The sequence below is a fragment of the Castor canadensis genome, chromosome 7, assembly GCF_047511655.1.
Source record: "Castor canadensis chromosome 7, mCasCan1.hap1v2, whole genome shotgun sequence".
NCBI lineage: Eukaryota > Metazoa > Chordata > Mammalia > Rodentia > Castoridae > Castor > Castor canadensis.
Genome location: NC_133392.1, coordinates 50,340,349 through 50,352,171, shown reverse-complemented (window position 1 = coordinate 50,352,171; position 11,823 = coordinate 50,340,349). Strand labels below are relative to the sequence as shown.

At 38.1% G+C, this 11,823-nt stretch overlaps 1 protein-coding gene across 5 annotated transcripts in view; it reads right to left on the bottom strand.

The window, feature by feature from the left end:
• The window catches only part of Bicc1 (BicC family RNA binding protein 1), a 262,071-nt gene that overhangs the window by 40,035 nt on the left and 210,213 nt on the right, over positions 1–11,823 (bottom strand). For all 5 annotated transcript variants that reach the window (XM_074078893.1, XM_074078894.1, XM_074078895.1 and 2 more), the window contains exons 4-8: positions 4,621–4,700; positions 2,914–3,072; positions 1,668–1,721; positions 946–1,140; positions 476–727 (exon numbers count right to left, since the gene is read on the bottom strand). In XM_074078893.1, the coding sequence (XP_073934994.1) occupies positions 476–727; positions 946–1,140; positions 1,668–1,721; positions 2,914–3,072; positions 4,621–4,700 (740 nt within the window). The remainder of the gene's footprint in view (positions 1–475; positions 728–945; positions 1,141–1,667; positions 1,722–2,913; positions 3,073–4,620; positions 4,701–11,823) is intronic.

The following is an 11,823-nucleotide window of genomic DNA, read 5'->3' as shown; positions in this document are numbered from 1 at the left end:
CTACTGCTGAAAATGAAATTTATTTTCTTTTTTACTTATACATATTAATTGTACACATGGGCTTCACTGTAATGCTTTCATACATGCCTATAACATACTTTGATCATAAGTATTTCAGGATGAAATTTAATAGTACTTTTACTTTTCTATTTAAATGGAAGAATTTTTTGTTCAGTGCAAACTGCATAGTAGTTCCAAATGTCAGATGAAAAAAATCATCTACCCATCCACAAAATACAATTATTTCACTGTAAACTTTCCCATGTGTAGTCTAACCTATGCAATGAAACAAAGCCTGTTGAGGACTACCAACCTTACTCTTCCCGTTTATTTCCTCATACCAAGAAACTTTCCTATTTAACCAGGCTTCCAAAATGCTTCGTTAAATATCATATTAGTACAGTAAGTACCACAATACACACTGTATCCAAAGAGGTTAAATAAAAGATTACAACACTAATTTCAGCAACTGTACCATGAGATATTGCCTTGCAAGACAGACAGACTCAATGGTGCCCTGGAGGTAGACGGTGGATTTCTTCTGTGGGTTACTGGGGTCGGGAAAGTGGATCTGAGCACCCGTCCTCTGCATGATGTGTTTGATGTTGCTCCCGTTGCGACCCATCATGAAGAGATGATGCTGAGCAGCAATGTCTAGCTGCGTGCTCACAGGAATAGCTGAGGCCACACTCCCAGCAAGGTGTTCCAACAGCATGGCAGTTCCTTCCTAGCAGAGAAGGGTGGGAGGAAAATACCCTGTAAAACTGTAACTGTCCTAAAGGGGAAAGATTCTTCTATGCTCCTAACAGATATGGCAAAACACAGCACATTCAATAAACCCAAATGTAACACAAAGGAAAACTGCAGAAAACAAATTAGCCCAATATTCTTTAAAAATAAAATAATTTGTGCACTGAGAATGTTGGAATTATTGAAGTCATTTACCTTCACAGCACTAGTGTTATTCTGAGACCCTCGTACTATGACAGTAGCACCATACACTCGGGAACGCTGTTTAAATGATACTGAAATGTTGTACGTTTGTGATATGTGCTGAATAGAGGGGGAATTAGGATCAGGAACTGGTTGAAGAATTCCAGCAATTGGTAACTCAAACATCAGCACCAAAGGAAGCAGCTCCTGAAATGAAAGTATGAGAATCCAAAGCAGATAATTAAACACTGTTCATTTAGAGATGTCTATAGTTGATTTGTTCCTATCTGAAAATGGATTTTAAAACACAAATTGCTTTTACAGTAGACGTAAGCTTAGGTAGACTGTAAAAAGTTTTTTAAATGGAAGGAACCTGATAGTTTGTAATTCATATTGTTAGTGACATTCTTCCTACAGCCTCTATTTTGTCACTTAAAAGTCATCAAAGAAATAAGAGTCACATGAAATTCAAAATGTTTCTGAGAAATGTCTTTAACAGAAAAATTTATTTTAAAAAACCACAGAATCTCATTTTTAAAAAGCTGACAATGAAATACCCACAATAAAAATCTAGATAATGGATGCCAGGGTGTATACAAATACAACTTTGGTCACTATTTCCTACTTACTAAAAATATGACTTGGTTAACAAATGATAAATTACAGTATCTTAATTGCTTACAGTGGAAATGTTGCTGATACTGATTTACAATAGTAAAGTAATATATAGTTACCCGAATTCTAACTCGGGCAGATTCTACACCTGCTGGTTGTCCTGCTATAGACACCTGCAAAAGTAAGAAAATACAGTTAGGTTTATTTTAATACAACTCACATCTGTTTTTTTCTAGTTATCTACATCCTTGCTACTTAAAGTGTGGTTCTGGAACAAATATCATGGGCATTATTTGGGAGCTCATTAAAAATAAGGGGTCCCATGTGAGCCCAGACCTGTTTAGACAGAATGTGCATTTTAATGAGATCCTCAGGTGAGTTATGTCAAAGGACCAACCTTGCTCTGTTACTGGGGTGGGCCAGGCCATAGCAGCCATTCCATGTTAAGAACAATACTCTTGCTTTTTATCATGACTTTTTAGTATTCTGATTAGCTTAGAAGAAAGAACTCTTCCAAGTAACATAAATAGTATTATCTGTTCTTCAAGTGTTCAAAGTGTTTGCATGCTGATAGGTTAGATCCAAAGAGAAGAACCACAGAAAAGTGTGCTATAAACTAGAGAGAGATGGCTGGGCACAGCTGCTCAAGCACGTAATCCTAGCAACTTGGGAGGCAAAGATTGGGAGGATTGCAGTTTGAAGCCAGCCTGGGCAAAACAGTTCTCCAGACTCCTGGGTGTGATGGTGCATGCCTGTCTTACCAGCCACACAAGGAAGAACAAATGGGAGGGTCACAGCCCAGGCTGGCCTGGGCATAAATGCAAGACCCTCCCTCCCTACCTCAAAAGTAACCAATGCAAAAAGTGGCAGAGTATGTGCTTAGCAAACACAGGGCCCTGTGTTCAACCCACAGTACTGGGGGAAAGAGAGAGAAGAGAGAGAGAGAGAGAAATAAATCAGTCAGTGTGAGGAGGTTGGACACTCATGCACCACCTCTCAGAAATGATCTAGCATGGCCTGTGGGACACTTCTGGACTCTGCAGACAGAATCCTGGCAATGGAAAGGCCCTTTCCAGGCCCTTTCCTGACTGGCATGCTCTCTCACCCTCTCCTTAGTGGCTTTGCTTTGTGATCATCACATCCTCTCCTGTTTTCTATGTGAACCATTTGTAGATCTGGAGGTTAGGCCCTACCTACAACTCATCCTTATAATAGCTCAGCACTTTCAGTCTTCTTGCAGGGGGTCACACAACCTACACTGCATGCTTATATGATTAGTTTTTGCTGTCATCTCAAAAAACATAGGTGCACTGAAAATTAAAGCTGAAATTCATTCCAGAAAGCAAATGTGGAAAGACGAAACACCTGGTTGCTTTTTTCTGCTTGGTTATTCCTGTTGGAATCTGGAAAGTGGATGTGGCATCCTGTTTCTTCCATCACTTTTTTAATATTGTTACCACCTTTGCCGATCACATGTGAGTGCTCTGTATGTGAGACATCCATCTTCAACGTGACCCGATTGCTCTGCAAGAAGATGTTGTTATTTCTTGAAGAATGAAAAGAGAAAGAACCCCCTAAAAATACTTTGTTCCCAATGTTTTTTGTGATTAACAAACAGTGATCAGGTGGGGTACAGATTTCTCAATCTAATTTGCTCAATTTCTACCTTTGTTATTAAAAAAATTCTCATTTTATGAAAAATTTGTAAGAAAAAATAGACAGATGCAGTATTTACCATGTTTTTGGAAAGTAGTCTTTAAATAAAGTCCACTACATTTATGAATAACTCATTTTTAAAGACATTATTCATGAAACACTTAATTCAAATAACTAAGAACAGACGAAAACATTAATTACAAGACCAAAGACACGCATGTTAGAGGACTGAGGAATTCCAATGATAGAAAAGTAGATATAAAAATAAAGCTGAAAACTGTGAATAAGGAAGCATTCACAAGTGTTCTCAAACCTCCTCCTGGGGAAACATCTATGCTACAGTGTGTCAAACATCACTAAACAGACCCTTCTTTCTGGTAGGAAGAAGTCACAAAGCATGGACCTCGGGCAGCAAAATGGGTTAATTAAATGAATACCAGTAGAAGGTTAGTTACAGTAACACAAAATGTAAAATTCTAAGACATGGAGAATAAAAGCACCATGGCCAACCTGAAATTTAATTTTGGAATATTTAGTGTAAAACTATAAAGACCAACGTGAAATCCTTTCTCATTTTCAAGACTGTCACTGGAATTCTATAGTCCTTAACAAGTAAAATTCAAAGTGCTAAGAACATCAGTAATTTTAAACCTCCTGAAATCTTCAATTTTCAATTTATATCCATTCAATATTTTGATTTTTTTTTTTTTAAATCTTTGAAATATAGGAAAATATCCAGTGGCAAAAAAAAAAGATAGTTAAGAAGCAGCTAGCCTGGACTCGAACCACCTCATCAATTCCCAGTTCTGGTTAGTTAACATCTCTGTGCTCAGTTAGTTGTGAGTATTAAATAAACCATGATTTATAAAATGTAGAGTGCTTAGCAAAGTAGCTGGCATATAATAAATGTTCAGATCGTCTACACAAAGTGAATTCTTACAAACGGGTATAAACTTCCGCTTATTTAAGCGTTATCGCTATGTGCAAACTTGCAGTGATAGAGAGAACACACCTGCTTTCACTGGATTTCGTGCCTCACACGTTAATCACAGGACTGTAGAGAACACTGTGGGTTTCCTACTGGTACTATAAAGGCAAATGCATCAATTTCTAAAACCTTCTTACTTACTCTATTCTAACCAGGGCCAATTTCTATTTCTGAAGATGGTTTATACGTGTTATGTATATCCAGATATCCACACACATAGATTGTGTATGTAAATACCATCCAATCACCTCCCATGATAGAACCTACTCAAATACCAAACAAAACTTTACATCTACAGTAGAATCACATGTGCATATTTTAAGACCCACCATTACTTTCTCTTTTTCCAAATACTTCTTTCATAACAGCATGAAGTAGCCCTTGCAGAGACAAGATTCTGATATCTGAGTGTCCTTCAGTTCACTTACTTTTGTGTCTAAGACAGACATGATCATTTCCTTGGCTTCCTTCACATCTTCTTTCCTTCCAGAAACCTTGATATGTGGATCTATAAGGAGTCAGAAACAAAGGCTCGTAAGAGATTCTCAAACTTCCCCAAACTCTGTCTTAAAATTGATGTTACAGCAGAACACCTGCTTTGCAGGTGTGAAGTCCTGAATTCAAACCCCAGTCCTACCAAAATAATTTAATTGATTAATTGACATTATAAGAAAAGAGATTCCATAATAAATTTGTTATTTGCTTCACTGTAGGTGTGTTATCATAATAAAAACAAACCATATGGAAAATGTCAAATTGTGCATTTGTCTGTGGCATTTTTCCTTCTGAACACTGGCTATTTCCTTTTATTTTTTGCAATAAGCAAAACAAGAATATAATTATTTTTAAATAACTGAGGCATCTCTAAATGTGATTTATTAATTGAACTCTTGCTACATTCCAAACTCTATTGCAAAGATTTAAATATATTAATTTATTTAATCCATACAGTTTTGTGAGGTTTTTTTCTTTTTTTTTTTTTTAAGAAGAAACTAAGGCACAACCATAGTTTGGTCATTATAATACAATGTCTTCCAACTCTGAATCCAAATTTTAAGCTGTGTGACAATTTAAAAGATGTCAGTGTTAACAGGAAAAAATGTCTTAAACTTCCTTCAGAAATATTTGATATTCATCCAGAATTCATACTGAGAGACTAATATTTGCTGTCAATTATTTACTGCTGAATTTTATATAGAAACACATTCATTCACTCAACTGACATTTTCTGAGTATCTTTTATGCACCAGGTACTGGCTCCAGGGAATGGGGCATCTATCAGTGGACAGAGACCCCTGGCTAAATAGAGAGCTTGTGATCTTGTGTAGGGAGACAAAAAATGAATCAAATAAATTATTTAATATATTAAAAACATAATGTTTTGAAAAAAGGAAAGGTTCAGGATCCACTACCTATAGGAAGGGGAGGGACCTCAGGACTCATTGAGAGAGGAGGTGTGAGTAAAGGCCTTAGTTAAGGGGGAGTCACAGTTACAGAGCTGGAATGATCCAGGTGAGGAAAGACCTGAGAGCCAAAGGCCCTGGGAGGACATGCCTCCTCAGTTCTCCCCAACAGGATTCTAAGTCATCCAGCAACCCACGGGTTACTGATCTTGCAGATCAGCCTGGCACAGACCAAGACCATCGTGGGGTCAGCAAGAAGTTCTGTACCCATTAGAACTAGTGATAAAGCTGAGTAATGGAGATGATTTATCAAGACTGTCACATCACTGAGAATCCCAACCTTCTTGATGCCTATGACGTATTGACTTCTCAGCTAAGTCCTCTATGTCCTGTACAGGATGGTGACAGAGTCAGCAAATGTTTACTGAACACCTTTCCCAACTAACACGCAGTTCTGCCTGAGTCCTTCCACCCTTCTGAAGCATAGATTCTCTTAGAGAAGGAACCAGAACCACTCAGTGGATATTTTCTCCAAACTACACATATTTCCCCTGTGGTGTGACTTCCCAATGCCATCCCACAGTCCAGGTAAAAATCAACGCAATGCTGAGCACATCATATTCTCAAGGTGTAACTGGGCAACAGAGGAGAGAGGGCTGGAGGCCAGGGGAGAAAAGAAGGGATGGTGAAATCACAGTGAACAACCTTGCCCCATGAAGCTTCAACATTCAGGAATGCGCTGGCCTTGGGGAGACATCCCAACAGCTGTGCTTAATTTGAGTCAGCGCCACCGTCTCCAGGCTGCCCCCTCCCTGTGTCTCCGCGTGGCTGCTCTTGGCCTCAGGCATTTCTCCTTATTCTATTTTATAATCCCTCTGCTGACATTTGCCCTGTCACAGGGACACTGCGAAGATCAAAGGCCTGATGATTGGTCAAACTTTCTAAAATGTTACGTATCAGGTGTTGTAAGTCGAGGGGCCTAAAAGCAGGGCACAAGAGATGTCCACTTGAGCACCACATATTGGGAGAGAACCCCAAGTAAGAGCTGCCTCTTACTCCCACTGCCTGCTCCCTGCTGCATCCTAACAAGGCCCAGGTTGGCCTGTTCTGTGACGCCAGCTCATCCTCACTGTACTTCTATGAATCTTATGATGTACATTAGGAACCCCCCCCTCCACCCCGACCACTAAGCAATACTCACATAAAGAGCTGTCCACATTCAAAGTTTCAATCTCAGCTAGCATCAGCTTTGGTTAGTCTATACTGAAAATGCTCACTACCACCAGGGTGATGAGAACCCTGTGTTCAAACATGCTTGCAATCAGACTCAGGCTCCTGGTACAATACAGGGTCCTGGACAACCCACAGTACACATTTTATTAGCTTTCCAAGTGATCCTCATACACTCACACCCATTCTCCCTCTCTTTTGGGGCACCGGGGTTTTGAATTCAAGGCCTTGTGCCTGCTAGGCTGATAATCTACTTCTAGACAATCACCTCCCCTCCCACCCAACCCTTTCTGGCTTTAGTTATTTTGGAGATAGACCTCAAGGTTCTGCATGGAGCTGACCTCAGACTGTGATCCTTCTACCTATACCTCCTGAGTAGCTGGGATTATACAGGCATGTACCATCACATCCCACTTATTTGTTGAGGTGGGGTTTCGCTTTTTGCTCTGGCTGGCCTTGAACTACAATACCCTCAATCTCTGCCTCCCAAGTACCAAGTGATTCTTAAATAATGGATATATAACAGGATATTAGCTACACAAGAATTTTAATTGTAGTCTCTAAGTATTGGCCCAATACATATGGCAAAATGCTTCTACAGAATATGAATGGATTTTTCTCACACAAAAATCTGACAACACATACTGAATGTTATGCTAACCTATGAACTTATTGCTCTACAGGTTGGATGATCACATTAAAATTCCTATACACCTATAGAGGGACAGGGAACCTCCTGTCCAGTAAGGATGAATTTGATTATCCACTGTCTCTTCACCATCAGAAATAAGCAACATAAAAAGCAAACGTCTCCACAGAAAATATTTTAAAGTGAAAGAGCACCATCTAGTGACAAAAGTATACTATCAAGAACACAGAGACAGGTGGGCACACACATGTGGTCACAAAAGGGAACATCACAGGGTCTCCAAAAACTGGATCACTACTGGTTTTGGACAGCAGCTCTTTTCCAGTTCACACAGCTAAGATGGTTAGCAGCATTGTATTTCTCATTCTTTCCTTTACCCTTACTTAAGACACACACAGGATGTGCACTTTTATTCCAAGTTGAAATTAATTTCATTCAGTTTACACTTCAAGCTTGTCTGTGTGAAACTACAAAGGACTAATGTTTCATTCAGACCCATTCTGGAAATATTTGACAGAGAAAAGTAGTCAAAGTATTAACCATATTAATAAACATAAAAATGAATAAAAGGTGGGTCGGGAAGTGTAGAAGATGGCCAGAGATGTAAGGAATAAAAAAATAGCTTACCATGTTCCAAAATTAATTATGAAGAAAGAAAACTCCTATTTAAGCATGAGCATTTGGACTCATTTGTTCTAAAAATAATATTCATTATTTTATAAGCAATAATTATTTTATAAGCTTGAGGAAACTCTCTGAACACAGGGACCATGTATTACTTTGTTTTTTTAACAGCCAGTTTCAAATGAGAGGTAAATATGCAGCCCACTGCTGAGCAGACTGACAGATCCCACATTGTAGGAAGTAGCTAAATACAGAGGGAGGAGATGGAAATCTGTAGACAAGTCTAAAACTCATATCCAAGGTGACCATTTGCCCTATATTTCCCAAAATAATTCTGACCTTAAATGTTCTGATCTTAATACCTATACAAAATACCAGAAACAATCAGATAACATCCATCCAGGTATCTAGGGTTTAGATACCTTGTCCAACCCATCTGCTTATGTCTCTCTGGTATCATCCTATGAAAGAAAGGAAGGTCAGATGGCAATCCAATCTTCACTAAGTAATATGAAGCTCTAATGAACAAGTATATGAAATGGATATTTTGTATGTGTACATACAAAAGAGAAAAGAAAAAAGAAAATGGGCTCTTTTTTATAAAGGCAAACATCTCTACAAAAAAATGTTCTTACGACTTCCATCTGGAAATTCATAAGGACTTGATGAAGCAACAATTGTTTTCATAAGAACACCTGCTAAAAACCATATTTTCAATAAAGAATAAATATTTAAAAGAACTAAGATGTTTTTATGAACTTGAGTGAGGCTTAGTTATGGTTTTAAAAAGATTATCTTGTGGTACTCTGGTTTCTACTCTTCTAGTTTTCCATTTTTTGAAACATTCCCATCCCTAGAAACATTTGTTAATATTTTATTGCCTTTTCCTTCTCTCCTCAAGCTTAAATCTTCTTCTTCTTCATTTCTATCCCACAGCAAAACCTATAAAAACACTATGTCAGCCATTTGTATCTACTGACGCATGATGAATTTAGACTATCAGTCTTTCACCAACAATCTGTTTGTAGTTACTCTGTCTCCATGATTGAGTTCTGCTGAGTGAAGTTCAGACCCCCTTACCCCCTTTCATTCTCAGCATGTTCTTTTAGAGAGAGAAAGTAACAGAAAATCCTTTGTTGACTGAATTTCCCTCTTACTCACAACACTCCAAAATTAAAAAAAAAAAAAAAACATCCTATTAGAGCTGCACTTTTGTTTATAGGGAAAAAGTCCCAAATCATGGCCTAAAGTCAGGATGGCTTTGATATATTTTCTGCATAAAAACAAAACCATCAAAATAAGTTTTAAATCCACAAAGAAAAGATCAATGGTCAGAATTCCTTTTCTCCTGGCTCAGAGGTCCTTTCATTTTTGTTTCAAGGTTAGCTTCTTTCTGAAGAGCCTCTGTAACTAACCAACCAAGAGAGACACTAGCTGGGGCTGGGTATGTCAGGAGTGGTCAGTGTGGACAAGCAGAGGGAGGGGCAGCAGAGCCAACCCCCTGTGAAATTCAGTGTCACCAACAGTATCCATGTAGTTCCCAAGTCATAACAGCCATTAAAAAAAAATCAGTTGATCATCTCTTATCTGAAACACTTAGGCCTAGAGGTGTTTCAAATTAAGGTTTTCTTTTCTTTCTTTCTTTGTTTTGATTTTGGAACATTTGTATGTATATAAAATGAGGTTTTTTGGGTATGGAGCCCAAGTCTCAACATGAAGTTCATTTAGGTTTCACACATAGCTTACACACAAAACCTGAAGGTAATTTTTTAACGCTCTTTCTAATGTACCTGTATACCGACTGAGAACATCTTAAGAGGTCAGGCGTGGAATTTTCCCTTTATAGCATTGTTTCAGTGCTCAAAAAGTTTTGGATTTTGGAACATTTTGGATTTCCTGATTATAGATGCTCAACCCGTAACAGCAAGTCTATGACACGAGGTTTAGGATTTCTGTCTAATAGTCTAAAGCCCCACTCAACTTAAAGGCATTGGTTGACTTGGAATCACACTGTTTTGGAAAGGTCAGGAACTACCAGCATGCATCATGCAGAATGTGTTAACTTTTAATGATACTGACTCTGCAATTGGATACAAATTTCCTTCATGTTGTGGCAGAAACATATATGGACTCCAAAGTCAATCCCAAATTATTCATTAACAAGATCTGTCCCTTGAAAAATCACTGAATCTCTGGAGTTCTGTTTCTTTAAAAAAATAAAATAAAATAAGGAAATTTATTCACATCATTGCTATCCTACCCTAGGAATATAAATTTCTTTGGTGTAAAGCAGTACTGTAAGGTTCTTAAATCAAACTAACATGACAAACAACTTTACAGTTTGGGGTATCTCATTACAAGTAGCTCACCTAATTTCTAAAATGTTTCCAAGAGACTTAAACTGTGGGCGGTAAACACAGATGTGTCTGACATAAGTGCTCTGGTTCTGGGCAGAGGAAGAGCAGGCTGGAAACCTTGCTGACAGATGAACAACTGGCTTCAGAGATGGAGGCTTGGCTTTGCTTCTTTCTGCACACTCAAAGTATGTGTGCTTTGGGGTCAAAGTGAATGAAAAGCAGTGTTTGCCCCACTGACAATTCCTGAATAATGTACTTCTAGCATGAGACAAATACATTGACAACCTCAGAGGGAGATGGGATTCTCCTTTATACTCTACTGGAGCCAAATCATGGCTCAGAATTAGATGCCATCTACTATGTCTGCTATTTTGATCACTTTTCCTTTAAGATGGTAAGTCATTTTGGTGATCAGCAAAAGTGATTTCAACTCATGGACAACTGCCCACTGCTCATATTTCACTGTGAAATGGATGAGCTTCTCCCTGGACCTGTGAGAAATGCACTTGCCTTTTAAACAAAGATTCTGCATTAGTTGAGTAACATAAGAATATCATATTTTAAAAATGAAGATGTATACCTTATCAAGAGATGGAAAAAACTGAACTGACTGATTAAACCTTAATGCAAGTGATTTTAAAAGAACGAGACAAGAAACCAATGTACTTTAAGCTATTTTTGTGGCAAGGAATACAGATTCCAGATTCTTTCAAGGGATGATCATCAACAACAAGAATTCCAATACACTGAATTAGAATAAAATTCTAATATATCCCAAAGGAGGGGGGGGGTGGAAGGACCCAACCATAAGTATTTAAGGCAAATTGTGTTGGTGAGTAGCTGTACATGTTGAATGGTACCAGTGATGAAGAAAAAACAAATGCACCTGTTGTAGGTATTGTCTTAATCAAGTCTAATGCTTTAAGACAAGACACAAAATCATCCTTATTTAACTTGTCTTGCTTTAGAACTGAAAAGTATTGTCTCTTTCTAATCAGCTAAGAGAGAGGGGAATAGCAGCAAGAGGTGTAAAATGAATGTATCTTAAATTCAAAAACCTGGTTTTTAGGAGAACTTATACCCACTGTATCCATAATCTGTCTAAACATAATGGGTCCCATGTCAACTTCCTGTTAAAATTCTATTTGTCAGAATAAAACTGAATACTCAATGGAGAAAGCATATCCTTGACACGATACTGACATGAGTCAATCAAAAGACACAAACTGTAGTAGGTATATTCCCTGAGATATTTTCAGCTCCGTTGTTTTGCTATGACTAGTGATAAGGATAATGACTACTTATAACACGTTCTGGCTAAATACAAGGAAAGGATGGGAGGTCCATTCATATATCATGATGTAGCCT